Source organism: Hemibagrus wyckioides, linkage group LG15, assembly GCF_019097595.1.
Source record: "Hemibagrus wyckioides isolate EC202008001 linkage group LG15, SWU_Hwy_1.0, whole genome shotgun sequence".
NCBI lineage: Eukaryota > Metazoa > Chordata > Actinopteri > Siluriformes > Bagridae > Hemibagrus > Hemibagrus wyckioides.
Window position 1 is genome coordinate 19,655,931 of NC_080724.1, and position 24,709 is coordinate 19,680,639.

The 24,709-nt window shown below is 40.1% G+C and overlaps 1 protein-coding gene across 2 annotated transcripts in view; it reads right to left on the bottom strand.

Moving 5' to 3' along the window:
* Positions 1 to 24,709, bottom strand: part of cpne9 (copine family member IX) — a 48,914-nt gene that overhangs the window by 15,921 nt on the left and 8,284 nt on the right. The window contains exons 2-7 of one of the 2 annotated variants that reach the window (XM_058410959.1): positions 24,081 to 24,121; positions 20,021 to 20,067; positions 16,474 to 16,577; positions 15,065 to 15,104; positions 14,930 to 14,932; positions 14,510 to 14,586 (exon numbers count right to left, since the gene is read on the bottom strand). In XM_058410959.1, the coding sequence (XP_058266942.1) occupies positions 14,510 to 14,586; positions 14,930 to 14,932; positions 15,065 to 15,104; positions 16,474 to 16,577; positions 20,021 to 20,067; positions 24,081 to 24,121 (312 nt within the window). Of the gene's footprint in view, positions 1 to 14,509; positions 14,587 to 14,691; positions 14,751 to 14,929; positions 14,933 to 15,064; positions 15,105 to 16,473; positions 16,578 to 20,020; positions 20,068 to 24,080; positions 24,122 to 24,709 lie in introns of those variants that run through there. The other variant, XM_058410958.1, reaches the window with a different exon arrangement.

Genomic DNA, 24,709 nt, shown 5'->3' on the forward strand with positions numbered 1-24,709 from the left:
GTCGAATTCACAGATCTGATGTTTAGTTAGCATTTTTTAATTGTACAGGGAAGTCGTTCAGGACAGACACTCAGTGTGAATAAAGTATATAATAAATGGTTTAAAATAAGCATCTTTAATAAATGAACAATTGGAAATGGTATTATAAGGATAAAATAATTTGATGGCGCTGTTACTGGAAAATAATTCATGTATACAGGATATAAAACTTGCAGCACCATATGACACATTCCCACAGACACACACTAACACACTGACTCGCTAACAGGGCAGCAATCCAGCTCTAGGCTCTGTGATGTCAAATATGATTATGATTTTGAAAAGCATCCCTCAGGCAGACAGACCCCCCCCACACACACACACCCCCAGGCCTTCTCTCATCTGCCTCCTCCTGGGGCGAGTGTCAGACAAAAACATGCAGGTAGGCTGAATGCACTAAGCCAAATGATTAGAGACAGCGTGCTCACGGAATAAAGAGATTTCCTGAATTAGTGACTTGCAGCAAGCTTTCGAATTGAGCGTTTAAAGAAAGGTTAACAAGGATGCATTAAAGTCTCTCCGAAAAATAAAGGCGTGTACTTCTGCTTGCTGCTGAGACGGTACGTCTATTCCTACCTCAGTTTATCCAGAGATCGCTTCATTAGTATATTGCTTTTAAAGAAGCTGTCAGAAAGTCAGGATATAAATAATGCATTATAAAATCGAGATTTATCCCTTAATGATCAAGCCAGGGGTGGAAAAACATCCTGAAAGATATCAGATATAACATTCAAAAGGAATTGGACTGAGAAGCGAACCCTTCCTCAATTCCAGAGAGGATTCGTCTAAATCATAACACTTTACGCTAATCATAACAATAAGCACTATTTTATTCAGCAGAAGACTCTGAGCTAACCCTCAACCCACTTACCCTGCACTAAAATGGCATTTAAATGTCAGGGACATTATTTCTATACATTTTTTTCTTCTTCTATTAATACAGTCCTTTTTGTTACGGTTTTACCTTTACACATTAATGTTAAGGTCATGACTAATTATACAGCTATAACTTCTCATCTCAGCAAAAAACTATGAGAAAAAAATTGTTCCTCTTATTAATATTGAGATAAAATATTACGGTGGAATTGGAATCATCCCAGCACTGTAAGGTGTTAAGGCTAATAAGAGCAGGCATGAGCACGTGTCTAAGCACAGGAGTAGTGAGGCGGCTGAAACGCTCATTCTGCGCTGAATGTGTAATAGTTCTGATATAGAGCTGGTTTGCTGTCGCGACACACGTGGAGTATGCTAAAGCCAGATGTCTTCAAGTCAGGAGAAGTTATGGAGTGTCTTACTGAATCCACTGAATCAGGATCGCCGTTTATGTAAAACGTCAACTTAAAAATGTCTTAAATTCAACACAAATGGAGCATAAACATACAGTATTAATGCATATAAATAAATACATCTGAATATTGTATCACAGCAGTGTTTGTCATGGACACCAGGGGGCGGTCAGGCAGGGTTTCTTCATGTTCCCAGGTGCTTCTGTTTACGTTGTGTTTGCACATGTGCTTGTGTAACCCCCAAGACCCACTCGGAGCGGGTGTGATTCGGACCCGGGTCTCCGCCATTGGAGGCGGGCACACTAATAAGGAGGCTAAAGAATGCAGCCATTAGCGTCAGTCGCCTGTGCACCTCTTGAGATCAGGGGAGTGAGGTTTACCTGCACAGCACCTACCGCTGGCCTCTGTTACAATCACCGCCCTAAACCTCACTCCCATCCAGGTCATGGCACCAATGTAACCCCCCGGGTCCGAATCACACCCGATCCAAGCAGGTCTTGAGGCTAAAGACTGCAGCCACTAGCCACTAGCTAGCCTACCAGCCACTAGCTACTAGCTAGCCTACCTGCACAGCATCTACTGCTAGCCACTAGTTAGCATACCTAGCCACTAGATAGCCTACTCACACAGCACCTACCGCTCGCCAATGTTACACTTGCCCCACCCGATCCTTCCTCCCTTTCCCTGCTCCTTATGTTTCAATTATTACCTTCCCCTATTTATACCTGCTGTCTAGCGCTTGTGTTTTGCTCAGTCCTTGTCTTTTGTTACCTCGTTTTGCCTCCTGGTTTCTCCTGTCTGCTTTCTGTTTCTTATTTTGTACCTAGTCGTATAGTTCTCCCTAATGCTTCCATGTGTTTCTAGTTTTGTTATTTTAGTAATAAATCCCCCATTTCTCATCTTATCCCTGCGTCTGGATTCTGTACCTATGGAGACACCCTCTCCTAACAGTGTTAAATTCACAAATCCAATCAGTTCATTGGTTACGTTGATGTTCTTCTTCTTCTTTTGGCTTTTCCCTTCAGGGGTGGCCACAGCGAATCGTCTCTCTCCACCTATCCCTGTCTTCTGCATCCTCAACACTTACACCCACTAGCTTCATATCCTCATTTATTCCATCCATATACCTCCTCTTTGGCCTTCCTCTTTGCCTCCTGCCTGGCAGCTCCATGTCCAACATTCTCCTACCAATATACTCACTCTCCCTCCTCTGAACATATCCAAACCATCTTAATCTGTCCTCTCTAACTTTATCCCCCAAACGTCCAACATGAGCTGTCCCTCTGATGTACTCGTTCCTAATCCTGTCCAACCGTGTCACTCCCAAAGAGAACCTCAACATCTTCAGCTCTGCTACCTCCAGCTCTGACTCCTGTCTCTGTCTCAGTGACACTGCCTCTAAACCATACAGCATGGCCGGTCTCACCACTGTCTTGTACGGTTACGTTGATGTGTATAAAGCTCAAATCACAGCTTTATATTAACACACCTCTTCTAATGTTACTGTTTCTTTAGTAACAGCTCATTCACAGGGCTGCATGGTGGATACCTCGCCTAATCTAAACCTAACAATAAATCAAGAAAAATGTCTAAAATGTTGAATATTTCGGGAAGGAGGCTTTTATCATTTTTTTTTGGAAAAGGACAGTGCTTTTTAAGAGTCAGGAGGGTTAACAATAATAATACTTAATAACACAAATGCCTTTTGAAATCTGTTCTTTGAGCCGTGGCACTCGTCCAGCAGGAACTTGCATCAATTCCATTACCACAAGGTCGGAGGATCAAATGTCCGTGTGGTAAACAAAAACAGATTTTGGAGATGGCTCTGTGGGCTGTTATTCATTGGCTCATCTCCAATCCAGGGAAAAATAAGCTCCTGTTCTTTCCCACTTGGCGGCAACATGAGACAGGGACAAATTAAAGTGCGTTTCTGAACGCGACAGTGATGAAAGGTCATTGTCTTTCTGAAATTATCTCTGAACAACCTGACACTGAAATCAGTTTTCACACAAACTTGAAAAAAAATGATAGAAAATAGGTATGTAGTTGGGACAAACGAATTCTGTTCCTACTAAAAAGTTCAAAAAGTTCTGTAATGTTATTAAAAGCACCTTTCATAGGTCACTCATGATCATACAAATATCGACTGCAGCACATCTGCTGCAATTTTTCATCCTCCCACCATCACTGACTAACATCTGGTTCTCGGTGGTCCTACAGCGTGGCTGTATGATAGATGACCCGATAATATCGCTAATGGTTACAAAGTAGGTGAAACTAATAAACTGCGAGCGTATACATGGAGAGCAGTGTGCATCTGACATGAATGGGAAAGAAACAGCCAGCTATATTAATGAATCTGGCATACTAATCACAGATGTGTGTGTGTGTGTGTGTGTGTGTGGTATTTTTTAAATAAATTCCTACTAAGGGGCTTTCAGGAAAGCAAAGGGAAAAAAAATACAGACATAGATAAGAGTCACTAAACTGATTCCATTGGTAACCTTACAACCTTCTGAATTGAAATCTCAATTAACAGCACTTTAAAAAATTCACAGGCACTCCACTCCATCCGTCGCCATGATTTCTCACACGTGTTTTCAGAGCTGTAATTTTTTACAAGCTGTTCTGTTTTCAATGCTCTGGGATCTGAATGTTCTTTTGCTCTTAGCAAAAATAAATTAATAAATAAATGAATATAAATAAAAACCCTGTTATGATGTTGCTATGGCGCTGGCCACTGCTAAAGTCATTGCAGGTCTAAAGTGAGCTGGCCAGCAAATGTATAAATCGAAAATTATTAGAAAATCTAAAAACGTTAAAGGTATTCAATAGTACAGTGTCACATGTTTCTTATCAAGCCTAGCTAATAATTCTTTAAGAAAGTTATGAAAGGAAAGCAATATAACTTTAAACATGTATGTACTATTTAAAAACACACACATATATATATATATATATACAGTCAGGGATGTTGCAGGATCATTAACCAAGTCAGGTGATTAACCAATTATAGGAAGCAGGTGCTAATGATCATCAATTTAGTTGTCATCAAGACAGTCATTTACTGAAACAGTAACAGCTGTGTAAGAGACTTAAAGCTGGGTAAGGAACAGTCAAATTCTGCTCCTAAGGTAAGGTTGTGCTTTCGTCATATACCACGGCAAGACTGAGAATAGCAGGTAGCAGGTAGCAATGTAGTTCTACTGCATCAGCAAGGTCTCTCCCAGTCCCGGGTACAGATTTCAAAGCAGACTGGGGTTTCAAGATGTTCAAGCTGGTCAAGCTATTTTGAAGAAGCACAACGAAATGGGCAATGATGAGGAGCGTAGACGCGGAGGTCGGCCAAGGAAACTTGCAGCAAATGAAAGACACATCATGCTTACTTCCCTTTGCTACTGGAAGATGTCCAGCAGTGCCATCAGTGAAGAACTAGCAGAAACCAGTGGGAACCAGGTACACCCGTATACTATCCAAAGTCTGGCCAGAAGTGGTCTTCATGGAAGAATTGCAGTCTAAATGCCAAGTGACTCAAGTATGCATGAAAACATAGGAACTGGGGTGCCGAAAAATGGCAGCAGGTGCTCTGGACTCTCAAAGTTTGAAATATTTGGCTCTAGCAGAAGGTAGGTTGTTTGCCAAAGGGCTGGAGAGCGGTACAATAATGAGTGAAGCATGGTGGAGGTTCCTTGAAAGTTTGCAGCTGCATTTCTGCAAATGGAGTTGGAGATTTGGACAGGATTTATGGTGTCCTCAATGCGGAGAAATACAGACAGATACTTATCTATCACGCAATACCATCAACGAGGCATCTGACTGGCCCCAAATGTAGTCTGCAGCAGGACAACGACCCCCAGACATACAGCCAATCAACTATCTTCAGCATAGAGAAGAACAAGGAGTCCTTGAAGTGATGGTTTGACCCCCACAGAGCTCTGATCTCAACATTATCGAGTCTGTCTGGGATTACATGAAGAGGCAGAAGGATTTGAAGCAGCCGACATCCACAGACGATCTGTGCTTAGTTCTTCAAGATGTTTGGAACAACCCACCTGCCTGAAACTTTTGCACAGTACCCTGACTTATAACCTTATAACCTTGAACTTTTTGTGCAAAGAAATGATTTTCCTTCTCGGGTTTCGTGACATTTCCTTTCCGTCTGGTGCCATTTTATATTGCACAGCATTATATGAGAGTGGATTTTCTCTCTGAAATACCACTCTTAATGGTCAATCCTGTGGCCAGCTGTAACATGATTGATAGATTGATTAGTCTCATCTGCTGGGGAATTTCTGTTAATAACAATGTGAACAATTTTGCCACTGGTACTGACTAATCTCATTTAAAACCAATAAACCAGGTTTGCACAAATATCTCATTGTATAGGTTCAACACTTTTTTCCTAGTACACTGATATTTTCAATCAGTATAAACAAATTTAATATTTTATGACCGCTAGTCTGATATAAAATGAGTCAGGACTTGATTTTCAGTGTGAAAATTCAATGTTTTTACCTGCTTGGATAAGCTTACATAGGAAATTAGTGGTTAAAGGCAAGGTTGCAAAGGGGCGGAAAATATCTGGTAAATTTCCTTGGGAAGTTACATTGGAAACTTCACAGGAATTTATGGGAATTTACGGGAATTTATGGGAAGTAATGGGAATTCACGGGAATTTATTTAAATTATTGAGTAATTTGGGGAAATTTAGATTAACTGTATATACAAACATAAATATAAACATTTTGTTTGCTCATAAGCTGACATGCAACAAACTAATGCATAAATGAGATTTTTGACTTTGAGTTAATTGTAAGTAGAACTTTAATTAATTCTTTCAATTCTTTCAATTTCAATTCTTTCAATTTTGCCAATTCCCAGTTTATTCCAATTAATTCCTGTTAATTCCCATATATTCCTGTTAATTCCCTTCACTCACCACTGTGAAGTTGGACCTGACAAAGACCTAGAATGCTGAACATGAACACAACAAAAACAGGAGCAAATAGTGTTTTTGGCCTCTTGGAAAGAGAGTTAAAGGAAATATAATAAGAAGCCTGTATATGTATGAAAAGTCTAGGTGTAGTCACTAAAAATCAAACTGCTGATGATGTATGAATTTAAAACCTATGTAAAGCCATGTTCATGTAAGGGTTTAGGCATTGTACCTCTTTTAACAGCTGAGAAATATCATTTTGGGAATGGGGAGGGGAAAAAGCCAATCGACAAAAGCAGTACACAACACAAACCTATACAAAGGAAACAATGCATATGAATCATTAAATAAATTCAAACCTAATAATGTCTGTACATGGGATACATGACATTTCATTTTAGGAAATAAGCTTTACGATGATGCGATATTCAGGATGTAAAGGTTAAAGAAGACAAACCATTACAAAGTACTGAAAGAAAGTGTAGGTGTTGCGACTTCTTGATTTTTAAGCCTTGCAGATTGCTCTCATTGACATGTATTTGTCTTCATTCTGGGACACAACAGCTAGCTCTAGACCTCAGGTGAATTAATGAGGCAATGACTGAAACAACCGTGCAAGCAATTGGTTATATTTAGCTCCTATAAAATGTACACACTCTCTCTCTCTCTCTCTCTCTCTCTTATAAAAGCTGATCTTATGCTGTAGAGAATGTGTGATTTTTAATTTAAATGCCAGTAACTCTTCATATCATAACATTCACATACATCATGATACATTCCCAAGAATTTGTTGTATTTGGAATAGAGACTTCTCAGTTCCAGTGTTTCTGAATAAAACACGGGAACATTATGAGCTCAGTTAGCTGTTTTTGGACCAAAGATGTTGTTGTTGATGATGATGATGATGATGATGATGATGATAGAAACATTCAGCCAGAGAAACTGTGTGTTAAGCTAGAATTCTGACTGTCATGATGAACATAAGAGTGTCGATTGTTATGGGTTATATTATACTTTGGCAAGATGGCACTGAGAAGATAATGATACAAATTCGAGACTGGTAATGGAATCCCCATCGTCATGAATGCCAGCTAAGCTAAGCTAAATCTAACGATATTAGGCTGTTCGTCCAGGATAGAAAGACCTGGAGGATATTTCAATAATTCTGTAGTTTTTAATAAGGCTAAATATTAAACCTCATTAACATTAGTAATATGATAAAAAAAAAAAATATTCAAATAGTTGAAGTTGAAGAGATGTTCATTTGGCAAATTAAATTGTTTAATTTTTTAGAGATCATAATTGTTCTTTTTAACAGCTTAACATGTTCAGTACACAAAACTATTCTTCTAAAATAATAATAATAATAATAATAATTATTATTATTATTATAAAAATAAATAAATAATAATAATAATAATAATATAATGATAATAAGGATAATAATAATAATAACATAATAATAATAATAATAATAATAATAATAATAATAATAATAATAATAATAATAATAATAATAATGAGCGACAGAGGGAGAGAAAGATTCAGAGATTAAGAAAGAAACGAGAATACCTAGGAATTTAGGAAAATATTGACAGAGAAAGAGAAAACTGCATAGCAAGAATGAGAGAAAGATATCCTGAATCATGCTGTGCGAGAAGACAGCAGGTGATAACAGAATGTGGCCAATTAGGCTGTAAAAGTCTGACAATTTGGAGAGAACATAATGGCAATCAAGCCTAAGTGACTTCTGACTCACTTACACAGTACATGAGTCATTTGGGATTCCTTATTATATCTCTTGAAAGTTTTCTGATTCTAGCAGGAAAAGACAGAGATGAGATGAGATACTGCTGTTTCGGACAGCCTTTTATATTAAGAATGCAAATAATGAAATGATTCATTCAATCTTATTATAAAAGCACAACGTCAGTGAAGACGACGTGACCTGGGTACAGAGATAACGCCAGAGAACTTCGGATGAGCGCGAACCAGACGAGGCAGTGGCGATCTGAGGCCTCTGTAGAAAAGACACGGCGCAGGAAAAGAGAAAAAAAAGAAACCGTGGCAGTATTCCATTCCAGAAGTAAACAAGGTTGTATAAATATTTCAGTGGATTCTGTAGTCAGGAAAAGGTTGCATTCTTTGGATGTCGTGAAGCAGAAATCTGGCAGTTGATCAGAATCTCAGATCCCTCGCTGCTGCTCAGGAACGGTCGGAGGAACGTGATGAAGAGTTCAAGGTTTGCTGATCTCGATGATCTGATTGAGGGTCTGCACAAACAAGTCTGATCCATGGAGGCCCTACCTCAGACATTACAGGACTTAAAGGATCTGCTGCTGACATCTTGATGCCAGATATCTTCAGATATCGTTCAGAAAACTTGTGGAGTCAATGCTTGGAAAGTCTACACAATATTAGGGAGGTGGTTTTAATATTATGGCTGGCACAAACCTCTTTAGATGCATTTCTACACTGGAGAAGAGTAAATATCAAAAGGGGGAAAAAAGCAGGTCTGAAGGCGTTCACTGGATGGACTGTAATGACGTTTATTTTCATTCCAAGATCCAGCATATGGAAGATCTTTAAGCAGCGTTCCAGCATTCAAGCATAGTTTCAGGAGGTGGGTCTTCATCCTGAAAGATGTCAGAAAGGCAGTTTGATATCTGATTAGGATTAATCGGATTAGTTCGGCGATAAAGCCTGGTACAGTCCATCGATAAACATGGTCAAGAACTAGCCACGTCCACTTAAAAAAAAAAAGGAACCTTGGATGTCAGGAAGGAAGTCAGATGACCAACAAAACTCACCAACAAAAATATCATCAATCCAGCAAGATCATATCTTTCTCTAAAAATGTGAAAAATTGTTTAAAGAAATCCATACACATGACTGGCATGAAAGAGCTGCTTTCTGAAGTTTATGACCAAAACACTATCAGCAGCTTAGCCTTAGCCTTGGGAGGGTTTGGGGATGGGGGTTGATGGATGACTGGAGAACAAATCTAAGTACTAAAAAATCAATCTTCGCTTAAAAGAAGTGTTTGTATTATTAGCATTTCTATTCAGAGAAGCAGCGGGATGCAAGTGACAATGTATTTAAGGGTGTTTAGACGTTTTTCCACACACACACACTGCATGGAGAGAAATCCCATCTTCTTATTGACTTCTGAATGAAGTGGATGAATTCTCTCTGTCAGGGAACTGTAGAGGAAGGAGGAGGTGGAGGATGTGGTTGAGGAACTTGTTTATCGCAGGTGAATAACAACGAAAGACAAATGCTAATAGTGTTAATTAACTTTAACATGAACGAAGCAGGTATAAAGCAGTCACGTGACGTGAGTGTCGCGATTGTGTGGTGTACACCGCCTAACAGGTTCAAGGTAAAAGTTCTTCCTGAGCAGGTATTGTTATCTTTCACAGCGTTCTAATCTGTTTCAGTTTGTCGTGTAGTTGACCAGGCGATTTTTCAGTGTCATGTACTTCCCTCTCTATACATTCTAACACCACATCGCTCCACAGTGTACACGTTTGGTATGAGGCTAACGCTGCAAAAGAGTTTTGGAGTAGATTTCCATAACCCCGGGTAATAAGCCGTGCTAACCCCGTTTCCGAATTATAAGTGTGAAGCGTTCCTCTACCCCAGGTTAAACGCAGGGTTTAGAACAACGATAACCGGGGGATAAGCTCAGTTTGCAAAGCCCTAAAGACTGAAACGCTGATGAGAGACACTAAGAATGAGGAATATTGAAAAGCCTCACACACTTCTGTACTCACACGCAGTACAGACCCAAGCACAAGAACTCTCTACAGCCACTGAAAAGTATTGTTATATGGTACAAAATGAAGCCATTTTCAATGACTTTTCACCTCGTATTAGTCACTCCAGATGGGGACAACAACTCAGGCGAACTATTGATAAATTTGCAATGGGTTAGCCAGTGTTTCAGTGCTTTTGGCAGATTATTCAGTTGTGTTTCTACCTCATATATCTCAATACAGACCTGTGACAGGACTGTGGCTGTGATAAATGGTCTGCTGCTGTTGGACAGGGAGTGTTTTAGACAGAAAATGTCAGGACTTTCTTTCTTTATCTAATTGGGCCATGCTGCTTGTGTGTTAACTCGGGTGCAGAGCTACGATCAGCAAGATGTTTCTAAAACGGACCGATGGAGCCAATATAAAAAAATATTGATTTAGTACCAAGTAATTCTCCGGGTCTTTCGTCAACACTTCATTCTAATACATGGAATGTATTTCCTGTTGTGGTTGAAGGGATCTGAAAGAGACACTAATCACATTGGGTGATGGGAAAACATCATTTGTCCTGCAAATTTTTAAACATTATGCACAAGATTTCAGTCTGCTCCAAAGGTCCAAACCCTGAGCAGAAAAACACATTATCTTGGTCCAAAACAACCCCAGAGTTTAGAGCTACAGAAAAGTGAAATCCATGCCTCAGGCATGATTCAGTGGCCTGTCATGTCCCGAAGACATTGCTGCCTTATCTTAGAGAAACATGGGGGGAAAAGAAGATGTTTTTTGCTCAACTGCAGTCCCAGCCTCCCGTGAACAGTGCACAGACCTTGGCAAGTTGCCATAGAAACCGGCAGGTAAGAAAGTCGTGATTCTTTTCCTTACTTCCACACAGCAGTGACACTCGGTACCTGCCTACCGGCTCTGGAAAGCATGATGACCTAGTAAAAGACGCCCACTGCTGCCCACTTCTCCCCACTGCTCTCTGCTTACACCGTGAGGGAAACAGAACGGCTTAAAGGCCACGACAATCGTGGGGGTTTTACTTCCATGCAGCATCCTATACTCACAAATACCGGCGGCACCGTGTGCACCGAGCTGAGATACAAAAGCATCTGAAGTTACAGATAAGTCGGAGCTCAAAGTGGGACAGCAGACACAGTCAACATAATCCTTCTGATCCTTCAGAGGGGTCCGCATTCAGCTTTGTTCAGCAAAAAAACCTAAATAAGGAAACAGCCAGAGGTTCCCAAGACTTGGTACAAAAATACAGCTGCCTACAGAATATTAATAGGCCGGTAGAGCCAAAAATAAATTCTACTCGATTTTTTAATCTTCTTCGTCAAATGTAGAGGACATGTCTGAAAAATGCCTTCGTGTATTGGTTGTATTTGTTGTCTGTACTAACTTCTTTAGGTTTGTTACGGTGCTACAGTTTGGTCACCACACTGTAGACAAATGCATTTCTATTAACAGTCGTGTCTATTGCTGTCTGTCTCTTTACCCAACTGATCGGCTTCTAGGACTTTTGTGTCAGGTTGCAACTTGACCGCGACTCCCAGATTCACGCTACCTCTGATTTCTTCTGAAGGGCATGAAACTCTTCTAACATAAACCTCTATCATTAATACCTCTTCTGACACGTATAAAATGCTAATAATGCTAGCATACATGGTGAATATCAAACATGCATCGCTAAGCAGAATAAAATAAAAACAGCTCTATTTTTGGCTAAGCAGAGCTGCACACTGCCATGGGAGTTTTATTTATTTACTTGCTTATTTGCTTAGTCCTTACTTGGACTAGCTTATTAACCTGGAAAAAGATTCGAAAATCGTTCATTTTGTGATTGCTGCGACTAAAAATGCTTGATGCAAATGTCAGTTGTTGTTGTGTGTTTGTGTTTGTGTTTTATTTTAAGGAAATCTATTTGCATTGGTAAAAATTCAAGCACAAGAGCTCTTCTTTTAACTCCTAGCAGGGAAAATACATACGTCATTACTTCCTATGACAGCTTCAGTCATGCATGAGAAACGAAAAGAGGGCTCTTGGCTGAATGAGTATGATGTCATTTATTTCACGTTAATTTCTTTAGTTGCAAAAATCACAAAATTCTAGAGGGACTGGTGAAAGATCCGGGGATTTGATTTCATTATATGTCATTTTCAAGAATGTACGAATAATATATACTTTTGTACTACGGTTTCATACGACTTTTTTCCCCATAGTTTCTCCCAGTCAGGGAAATTTAACAGAGCTTCAGCTTGATAGTATTCTTAGACACTGACCCATTTGTGCCGGCCTGAGGAAGTGTGTTGATGGAGACTATGAAGCTGTTCTGTCGCTCTGGATAAGGACATCAGCCATATGCTGTATATGTAAATATCAAATTGTGCAAAAAGTGATTCTGCTTTCCTGTAGCAGTTACAGCTACACAGTGAAGATTCGGCCAGATTTATAAATGACATTCATGTATATTCTATGTGTAAAAATCCTAACCCACATCAACAAGTCTCTTTCACAACATTGAACATTGAATGATATTGTTTAAGATTTTATTTTTAAAAAATGGGATTGACTTCAATCTAGCTGTTATCTGCATTAGTCTCGAAGCTCTAATACATAACAACAGAATAAAAACTGATTTTTAGGTTTGGCAGAACCCCTTAACATTTTTAATAAATAAATAAATAAATAAATAAATAAATAAATAAATAAATAAATGGCCTTTTGCAGGAGAATAATCTGCGTTTTCTCAGGGTGTTGTAGTTAAGATAAACAGAGGGACAGACGTGACAGGCGTGTTGGACCACTTTACATCCGCAGTGAAATTCCATGGTTACTCAGCGCCATCCTCACACATCACTCTCTGGGTTGTTTTTTTTTCTCCCACATCTGCCAAAGCTGTGCAGTCTGTGCATAGAGCCGCTGGGTGCAGGAGCATGATAAGGCGTATACACACAAAAACGTTCTCTGAGAGCCCAAAGAGCTTTATAATGCGTCTGCATACTGTGTTTGTTTTGAGCATAAATAGCTGAATCTGTCAGCGTTTATCCAGCTAAGCCCATAGAAAAAAGAGGTCATTCAGAGGCCATTGAATGTATCCAGAAACGAGCAATAAATAAAGGAATAGTTAAGCAAATCGAAAAAAATTTCTTCTTAGTGAATGCAACCATTAGATCAAGACATAATTGTTAGATAATTTTGTTATGTTGCTTGCTATCCAGATATTTAGTGACAGCATACACACACACACATACACACACACACAAGCATGCAAACAAAAACACATACTCATAGATATATCAATGTGCGTGGGTGTGTGTGTGTGTGTATGTGTATGTGTGTGTGTTATCATTACATATATAGAAAACATTTTATATATATATATGTATGTATTTATATCAGACATAACGTTATGACCATCTGATTAATATTGCAAGTTGCGAGGTGGGGCCTCCATGGATCGGGCTTTCGGCAGTGTACCGGGGTCAGCATGACTGGTCAGCAGCTATGCAGGCCCATACTCAACAAACTGTGATGCATTGTGTATTCTGACACCTTTCTATCAGAACCAGCATTAACTTCTTCAGCAATCTGAGCAACAGTAGCTCGTCTGTTGGATCGGATCACACGGGCCAGCCTTCACTCCCCACATGCATCAATGAGCCTTGACCGTTCATGACCCTGTCTCTGGTTCCTTCCTTGGACCACTTTTGAAAGACACTGACCACTGCAGACCGGGAACACCCCACAAGAGCTGCAGTTTTGGAGATGCTCTGATCCAGTTGTCTATCCGCCATCACCATTTGGCCCTTCGTCAAACTCGCTCAAATCCTTACACTTGTCCATTTTTCCTGCTTCTAACATCAACTTTGAGGACAAAATGTTCACTTGCTGCCTGATATATCCCACCCACTAACAGGTGCCATGATGAGGAGATACTCAGTCTTATTCACGTCACCTGACAGTGGTCATAATGTTATGCCTGTTCAGTGTATCTAGAAAACATTTTGGGTAAGACTATATATATATACACACACACACGTTTTTTCCCTAAGCCCAGTTGCTATCATTCAACAAGAAACATCTCAGACTATTTTTAGTGCTGATTATACCAGAGACTCAATTACATTCGAAAATTACATCTTTATTATCTTCTTCCAAGACAGTAGCATAATGAGGAAAGCTGAAGCGAGATGTAGAAATACCTGGCTGTGTATGGATGCAAAAGGTTTTGGGTCAGATTAGTACTTTGAGTTTAGGTCAACATTAGACATTAGACTCGTGACTCCGGCGCAAACTTTGGATACAAAATCTAACTAATCATCTACGTTTTGTTGAAAAGATTGTGTTAAAAAAAACGTGTGTTAATCCATCATTCTGACAGTAATAAACCGGTTACATATTCTTCTGAAATATCTATGGCATGAGGTTCCTAGCGTCTAAAAATATTTCAGCTGAGCTCCCGAATAAAAGCGGAGGAAACTTACGACAGCGCTCTCTCCAGACGCGCTCCAGACGAGCCGATGATCTCTCCCAGAGTGCAGAAAGTCTGGCCCAGGAAAGACTGAGAGAGACACACACTCATCAGTTATACAGTAATGTGGGTCACTGAGAATACACAGTGGCAGCGCTGTCTAGACGATAACGGCGTTCTCATACAAGCACTCACCTCACAGAATTAAAACACAGATGATGCTTAACTGACGCAACCTAAAAGCAATGGATTAGATGACAGTCGATGACAGGCGTGGCACAAAAAACAGAAGCAACTGATGAGACAAGAAAAAACAAAACAAACAAACAAAGGAATCATCTCTGAAGCACCGACATGTTTCTAACACAGGAATGTGCGATAATAAAATGGGACACGACATCAAACCTCTCATATTAGCATTTACACGACTTACTTTCTGTTAGCCAGACGTCCAGAACAGCAGGAAATAAGAGTAATCATATGACAAGCACTGAGTGACGTGTTCACAGTAAAATAAATAAATAAATAAATAGAATCACGGTATGCTATAACGAGTGTATGTGCTTACATGCTTCGAAATGTTGGAACTTCTGGAGTCCACATTATATCTGTAACGATAAAAAAAAATATGACATTTGGTCTCTTTAGCTAAAAGAAAAACAATAATATGCAATCTGCACAGGGTTAAATGAGATGTACACAGAGCACAGCACTGCAGAACAGAAGCAGGCGATAAAATAACAACACGTTTGGGCCCTAACACAGAGGACAGTGAGTGTTATATTCTATAAGACAGGTGCTGTTTCTGGAGAGAAAGTGAGGGGAAAAGCAATTACTTTAACCCTTTCAGAGCAACGCTACAGATTTTCAGCTATACTACATTCTTTTAGGTTCACCATTGTGAGATCTGTAATCTTCAGAGTCGTATATACATTTATTTTAAATGTGGGAATAAATAGCATGTGATTTTGTACATTTTAGTATCTTTTGGGTCTAAAGGTTGGAATTAGGATATTAATTAGTATATATATACAAAAAAAATAAATAATTTGATATACAGGCTATATTTCACATACACCGATCAGGCATAACATTATGACCACTGAGAGATGAAGTGAATAAGACTGATGATCTCCTCATCATGGCACCTGTTAGTGGGTGGGATATATTAGGCAGCAAGTCAACATTTTGTCCTCAAAGTTGATGTTAGAAGCAGGAAAAATGGACAAGTGTAAGGATTTGAGCGAGTTTGACGAAGGGCCACATTGTGATGGCTAGACCACTGGATCAGAGCATCTCCAAAACTGCAGCTCTTGTGGGGTGTTCCCGGTCTGCAGTGGTCAGTATCTATCAAAAGTGGTCCAAGGAAGGAACAGTGGTGAACCGGTGACAGGGTCATGGACGGTCAAGGCTCACTGATGCATGTGGGGAGTGAAGGCTGGCGCGTGTGATCCGATCCAACAGACGAGCTACTGTTGCTCAAATTAATGAAGAAGTTAATGCTGGTTCTGATAGAAAGGTGTCAGAATACACAGTGCAGGACGGGTCAGGGCTGTTTTGGGCAGCAGAAGGAGGACCAACACAATATTAGGCAGGTGGTCATAATGTTATGCCTGATTGGTGTATCACACACATAATACACATCCAGCTAATTCATATGCACTTAAACATTCAGTTGAAATGTCAGTTGAAATCTGAATATAATAATAATAATAATAATAATAATAATAATAATAATAATAATAATAATAATAATAATAATAATATATTTGGATGATTCTATTCTTATATAGGAAATACTAAATCAATTTAACTGCATTCAAGATATTTCCCCTTGATTAAAATTTGCAGAGAGCCGTGTCGGATCCTCACAGTGCTCATTAAACTCGACAAGTATTGAATTCATTCACATTAATGTATAGAGACGCCGCGGGTGTTTAAAAGTAATAGGACGTAATGAGAATATCAGCCACTTACACGTCAAAGCGGAGGTTCTGCTTCTCCTCGAAGAAGTAATCCAAAACAAATTTCCTCACAAAGTCTGGGTTCAGAGTGTTTTCAATCACTTCGGTTCTGCCAAACTTAACGAGGAAAAAAAAAAGGGCACAGGTTAATGAAGATACAGCGAGATGCTGCAAACTCTGCATACATTATTAATGTACAGTACGCTCACGGATACACCACACAGAGAAATCCATCCGAAGTCTGTTTTAAACACAATGCTGAAAGCCTGAGGGGTGTTTCAAATTGTTTTAGGATTAAATATCGTGATGTTATATTTGGTATCTGATGGATACGGTAATACAGTGAAGAAAACTGACTTCTATGTTAATAAATATCAATGTGTTTCAGGCATAAAGGTGTTCGTGTTATAATTGGAATTAAATTTCAAAATAATATAAAATTATACAGTGTGGAAAAGTAATTTCTCCTTATTAGGAGTCAATTATGGATGTATGATTTTAATATAAAAAAATAGAGTGTGCACAGACATTTTTTATTAATAAAATGTAATAATTTAGTGAATCTTAAAATTCTAAAACGTTAAATTGTGCATGGATTTCCTCCCACCCCCAATCTTTTCACTATTAAATTCAATTCACTTTAATTCGATTTCATTTATATAACATTTTTTTAAACAATGGACATTGTCACAAATCAGCTTTATAGAAATAATAAATTCATAATAATAATAATAATAATAATAATAAATTCATACAGTATAAAAGTATACATTTTTAATTTATCCCTAACGAGCAAGCCATATATATATATATATATTGGATAAACTTCCTGAGACAGGATAAGGAAGGAACCTAATGATTTAAATATGACTTTTTTTGCCTATTAAATAAACATATCGTTTAGCCTATATATCATGCTACATAGAAACGACTTTAACTATGATGATGATGCATGACGGGACCGAGTTAATGTCCTTTCTCTTGGAGCCAGCACATCCGAACAGCAGATTGTGCTCAGCGTGAGACAGGAAGCTGAATAGACTCTCGCAGTGTGATCCGGTGACGGCGTGGCAGCTGGCTGCCGTCACACGTCCAGCAGATCCTCGCTGCTTTACTCTGATAACCCTCAGCAACAAGCTATCGATTCTTCACACCGCCAACTTCCTCGTCCCCACACTTAACACAAGTAATCCCACCTATTACCTCGCTATCTGTTACCGGCTTTCTGAAAGAGGTCTGGGGATCAGTGACATCTGCGACCTTCTAATGTTTGACACACAAGTCGGTCCTGCTACTAAATACGGCGAGAAGGAAAAATACTGCATTCTGCTCTGTACAAGCTTGTAGACCACATCGTGATTAAAATGCATTACAGAGTTGCTGCTCAGGGATTCGTGCACGAATTTGGTGTTGGTATATAATCCTTCTAGCAAAAGCTTGCAACTCCCTGCAATAGATGTGCTGCTGTTGTGTGGAAAGGTGCGTCGTATGAATACTGCATGATTCCAGCTGGAAAATCTCTCTCCGGCGCACCGACAGACTTACTGGATGTGCCTTCCAATCCCTCAGGACAGACTTGCTTTCTTTCTCTCCCCAGCATCCTCTACCCCCACCCTCCACCCCAGGTTCCCTCTCAGAGTCTGCCTTTTCGGGACAAGCGTCCAATTTTGAAAGAAAGGTGTGAAATTGGGAAGTACGTGCATGCGTACCCTGCGGCTCGACGTTCATTGAAAGTAAAATTTAGCAAACTCGCACGAGACGGCAATCTGGGGCGAAACCAGGGAGTCAGCAAGAAAGAGAATTAAGCAGGAGACCGAGGCAAATCCTGAAATCAGGAATGCTTCAGCAGTTCATCACTATACTGACAGGAAGGCTGGGGTTTTTTTTTTTAGGTAATCCGTTGCACCAATCACTGGCTTTTAACAAACCATTCAATAATATCCGACCCACCGATTCACCACCAAATTATTTTATAAACAGCGTTACTATAATTGTAATTTAAACCCACATCCCATATCCACATCAGCTATATTCTGCTTTAGAGGACTAAAGCAGAGGACACACTTGGGGGAAAATGCTGTACTTTCACTAAAGTATTCATCACTGAATGTTAAATCACCCTTTAAATAATGTCATATAAAAGTATAAAAGATATATAAAATTCTTTAAAAAGGTGCGATTCTATTATCTTGAGTGGTTTACCATATTTTTGGAGACAGAAGATTAGATTGGTGGTACACGTGTGGCCTGATCTCGTGCGAATACCTCGCTATGATTCCATAGATTTTCATCGGTTTCATATTGTTGTTTTCAGGACTAACTCAGCTAAATAAAATGTAAAACAATTATAGCTGCAAACAGTCATTTAAGAAGTTAAGCACATTTTTGCCCTGTCCCTAAGCGATGGAGGAAGATCAGAAGCCACTGGAGGTATCACAGCTTGTTCTCGAGGACATATGCTACATACTGTCTCACTCTTTTCTGTACAGTAGCTCCTGTCAAATTCCAAATGACATCAAATCTTGTGTGCAAACTTTAGGACATGTTGGTAAATAGAAGTGATAGGTTTGGGGTCATCAGATAAAAGCCTTGCTGAGAAATGTCCTCATTTAGTGCTTGGCGAATTAGCCAAATCAAATTCCCTTTCAGGATATAGGATACAAATCGTCCCACATAACAAAAATCTGAGATTCGACAAAATTTCTAGGAGAAATATCGAAAAGGATATTAAACCTCCTGTTTGCTAAATTACAAGTTCTTTACATAATAAACTCTCGGCCCTCCTTTTGGTGGTGTCCATGACCGTGGAAAGCTTGAATAGCTTGTGTACACTGTGAACCGTACAACACGTGCGATGCCGATAAATCCCGTTGTGGTTTGGTTTTCCTAAAGACCCCATTTTCTAAAAACACAACGTTGGCCGAAATTTAAATCTCTCTTGTTGAAGAAAACGGTGTTAAATACACCTACCAGGCGCCTGTACCTGTGCACCTGCTCATTTATCCAGTCAGCCAATAATGAGGCTGCAGCACAATGCATAGAATCCTGAGCTTCAGTTAATGTGCACATCAAACCTGGGGAAAGTGTGAGTTTTTCGCCAGATGACCTGGTATGAGCATTTCCGAGACTGCTGATCTCCAGCGATTTTATACACAACACTGTCTAGAGTTTACATAGACAAAAAGTGGTTCTGCTGTTACTGCTAGCAGAAATGCCTTGGTGATGAAAGCGGTCAGAGGAGAATGAATGGCCAGACTGGTTTAAGCTCATAAGAGCACTATGGTAGCCATCTCAGAACACACTGTAAATCTTGAGGTTGATCAGGTTCCAAAATCTGTCTGCCAAGAGCAGGACTAACCAAACTTGGACAGTTCAAGACTGGAGAAAGACCAGTGAATGTTTTCCTGTGAGTGTTTGTGGACTACATGCTGCTTTCATTATTTTTAAGACTGTATCGTTTTCTGTTGGTTTAATTAGAAGGTAACGGTCATCACACCCCAGACCTCTCTCTCTCTCTCTCTCTTTGTTCCATCACTTCAGTCAGATCTACGTAGACTCACCTCTCTCCATTCCTTTGTCCCAATTCCTTGCACGTATAAGACAACAACTGCAGATAACGAGAAAGAAAAACAGATTATTTACTGAGTCAGGCATGTGAGCCATGAAACCCTGGCTGGGAGTTTGTCTTTCATCAGGATTAGACTAATTGAATCTGGACAGCGTGTTTATTTTTGCAGTCGGGTCCATAAAACTACGAGCGGAATTACAGAGTGGACTGAAAATGACAAGAAAAAAGACAAAATGGAGTCAGGGATCACGGTGGACATGAGAGAACAGAGAAATGGCTGTTGAACAGATGGAGGAAATCAAACCCATGTGATCGTGATGAAGATGAAGCTGGGAGAAAGAGCGATGCCAAGTGGCTCTGGTGTCTGAAGATGGATTGCTTGATGAAATGTGACTGACAGGGAAGAAGACGGGACACTCTGCAGGCCTGACAGAGGAACACCGGGTTACAGGATGCATGCAATCAATTACTCCAGTGACCCCACGATCTCCAGCAACCTGGTTTAATCACATCTTTAAGATGCCAGTAGATAAATGTGCACATACTTCCACAAAACACAAATAACAAAAAATCTGAGCCTTCATTAAACGCTTACAAAAAGACATTCAGGATCATTGCATTGTAATTTTTTATTCCAGTACACTCATCTGCTTTAATATAAATAACTAACATAATATTATGTAGGGTTTTCGAAAGTAAACTATATTGCCAAAAGTTTTGGGACACCCCTCATTGAAATCATTGAATTCAGGTGTTAGGTTCCAGTGAAAGGAACTCTTAATGTTGGAACTTTGTGGGAACAGTTTGGGGATGACCGCTTCCTGTTCCAACATGACTGCACACCAGTGCACAAAGCAAGGTCCATGAAGACATGGATGAGTGAGTTTGGTGTGGAGGAACTTCACAGAGTCCTGACCTCAACCTGATAGAACACCTTTGGGATGAATTAGAGCGGAGACTGCGAGCCAGACCTTCTCATCCAACATCAGTGCCTGACCTCACAAATGCACTTCTAGAGGTTGTTGTTGATCTTACAGCTGCTCCTTGTGTGAGGGGTTGCCACAGCGACAACTTGGCACAGGTTTTACACCGGATGCCCTCCCTGACACAACCCTCCCATTTTAATCTGGGCTTGGGACCGGCACTGCACCCAGTGGCTGGGGTTTGGGAATTGGTTTTGGGCCTTCCGCATGGTAGGCGAGAAACCTACCACTGAGCCACCAATGCCGTAAATACATATCTAGAGGAATGGTCAAAAATACCAATAAACACACTTCTAAACCTTGGGAAAAGCCTTCCCAGAAGAGTTGAAGCTGTTATAGCTGCAAAGGTTCTATCAGGTTGAGGTCAGGACTCTGTGCAGGCCAGTCAAACTCACTCATCCATGTCTTTACGGACCTTGCTTTGTGCACTGGTGTACAGTCATGTTGGAACAGGAAGCGGTCATCCCCAAACTGTTCCCATAAAGTTGTGAGCATGAAATTGTCCGAAATGTCTTGGTATGAAGCTGAAGCATTAAGAGTTCCTTTCACTGGAACTAAGGGGCCGAGCCCAACCCCTGAAACACAACACCTGGATTCAATGATTTGGAGGGGTGTCCCAAAACTTTTGGCACGAAATTACCTGCAGCTTTCACATACTTTACCAGCGTATGATTGAGTACAATCTGAGCCGATGTAACGTCACCTTTTACAGGGGCAAACAATTGTGTCTGTAGAATTTACATTCGGCGACTTATATATTGTAACAACAGTCTCAGCCCAAACCTGTGTTTGCGTGTATGTGTGAGTAACACACACACACACACACACACACACACAAAATGAACTTTGCCGTTACTGGAATACTATTGAGTACTGGCCCACTTGGAGCACTGATCCGATGTGTACAAGATACATTTACTATTTCAGAACAAAAGTATCCAGAGGTCATTCAATGTGATTTAAAGCTCACGGTGACTTTAACGGGTCAATTTAAATCGGACTAAAAGTATTAGCTCTCACAGCTCTCTGTGCCTCAACCAACAGGACTGACAAAAGCACAGAGGAGGGAAAAAAGAGTAAAATAAATACACTGTGGTAAAAAAAAAAAAATCAATTGATAACGTTTCTACGTAACAGAATAACAGTTACCATGACCGCAATCTCAGACGCTCCGGCTAATTAGTCAGCATTCCTGTTCACTTTTAATCGATATGTCCAGTTTTGAACCTGTGCGGAGGAGACGTGTCCTAAATACAGAGATGGTCACACTCCTGTTATATATAACAACTTCATCAGAGACTCCTTGAGTCCAAATGATTTATGACCTTTAGTGACTCTTCTAATGCGCTCTAAACAGATCAAATCAAGACAAATGACTACGACACAAATGAGATCGGTCAGGCATTTAATTGCAGTGAACACCGGAGTGTATTATCAATAGGTAAAATAAAGAGGTGCCTCTGAGAAGCTCAGTCGGGATCACTTTTACGTTTTCTCCTGCGTTTGGGATTTCATGTGTCTGGTCCTTTAAAGGACTGGAAAATATCAGTAGAGAAAGTCTACATACTTTATAGCCCAGGGAAGAGAGATAGAAGATTTACTATATAGTTTCTAGTCTAATCACCACTATATAATCAGTTCACTGCACTTGAGCGTCTTTGATAAAATAAAAAGATCGTTAACCGCAAAAACACAATACGGCCAAAAGTATGCAGACGCCTGATCGTCACATTCAAAATAAAACCATGGGAATGAACACAGAGTTATTATGATTACAACAAAGGTGTTCATTGGGTCAGTTAAGATCGGGACATGATCAAGATGTCTTCATGGAGCTCACTTTGTGCTCAGGGGACTGCCATGCTGGGACAGTGTACAGAGACACTGTGATAACAGTTTAGGGAAGAACCATATACTCTATAAGTGAGATGTACACACAGTTTCTGGCCAGTGTTCATGTACAATGATGAACTGTTTTAGCTGGACTGTGTGCCTCTCATATACTGAAAATAACATCTATAATACTGCTTCACACATTGCTGTAAGTCTCTAATCACTGTACTATGACGTCTCCAGTAGGTGTTCCTGTCCTCCTACTGGTTGCCAGAGTAATAGTAAATTTTATCAGCGACTAGCATTGCCGCTAAATTAACACAATCTGGAGAGATTTGTTGTTTGTATGTCTATAAAATTCAACAGTGTAAACTGATCAGCCATAACATTATGAGCAGGTGAAGTGAATAAGACTGATGATCTCCTCATCATGGCCCCTGTTAGTGGGTGGGATATATTAGGCAGCAAGTGAACATTTTGTCCTCAAAGTTGATGTTAGAAGCAGGAAAAATGGACAAGTGTAAGGATTTGAGCGAGTTTGACGAAGGGCCAAATTGTGATGGCTAGACCACTGGATCAGAGCATCTCCAAAACTGCAGCTCTTGTGGGGTGTTCCCAGTCTGCAGTGGTCAGTATCTATCAAAAGTGGTCCAAGGAAGGAACAGTGGTGAACCGGTGACAGGGTCATGGGTGGCCAAGGGTCATTGATGCACGTGGGGAGTGAAGGCTGGCCCGTGTGATCCGATCCAACAGACGAGCTACTGTTGCTCAAACTGCTGAAGAAGTTAATGCTGGTTCTGACAGAAAGGTGTAGTGCAGGACGGGTCAGGGCTGTTTTGGCAGCAAAAGGGGGACCAACACAATATTAGATAGGTGGTCATAATGTTATGCCTGATCGGTGTATATCTGCATCATATCATATGAGATGAAGGAGAAGAAGTATGTGCTCTACTGTCTTCACTCCCATTGGTAATCGCTGCTCCAAGTCGCTCCATATTTGATCCGTTCTCGCCAGCAGTTGAATATAAATAGAGGCCGTTGCTGTATGTGTGAATGAAACGTCTGTTAACTGAAAGAACACTGATACTGATAATGTAAATAAATTATATTAATTTCATAACCTCAAAATCATGTGCATCACTGGAAGGTGGAACATAATAGAAATAACTTTTGGTTGAAAAAATTGTTATGGGTGAGCTGTTAAAAAGCTGGTAATAACAAACACAGCGCACCTACCTGGATCAGACTTGGAGAACGTGTCCACGTCCAGCAGGTTTCTATGGGAGCAGAAAAAGAAGAAACACAAATGAAAATAAGATGCTTTTAACAAACCAGCCATAAAAATGCCCTTCTTTTAATGTCACTGTAGCAACATGGTGTCCATGACCATGGAAAGCTTGAATAGCTTGTGTGCATCGTGAATCGTACGAGACGTGCGGCGCCGATAGATCCCGTTGTGACTTGTTTTTCCTGAGGTCTCCATTTTCTAAAAACATTGCAGCTACACAGTAGTAAACTGCAATTCTGCTTTCTTCTGCTTACTGTTTTCTTTTCCCCGTGTGGGAAGTACAATTCACAAGAAGATTACTTAGGACAAAAAACAAACAGGCAAAACAAATGCTGCACTCAGAAAACTGTAATTACAGAGTCGTGCAACCCTGATGCGTCTCAAATGGCTTTGCCGCATAAGTGCCTTTTTCTTAAAAGTCAGGGCTTAAAGACGGGTTTATGCTTTGGTTTTAACTCCATTTGTCCGAGAATCATAATTCAGGGTTATGTGGGTCGAGGAAGAAGCAGCGGGTTCTTTCTGGATTTGCTGCATCCACTGTGATGTCTAAAAAAAGGAACAAGTCTTTGTAAGGTGG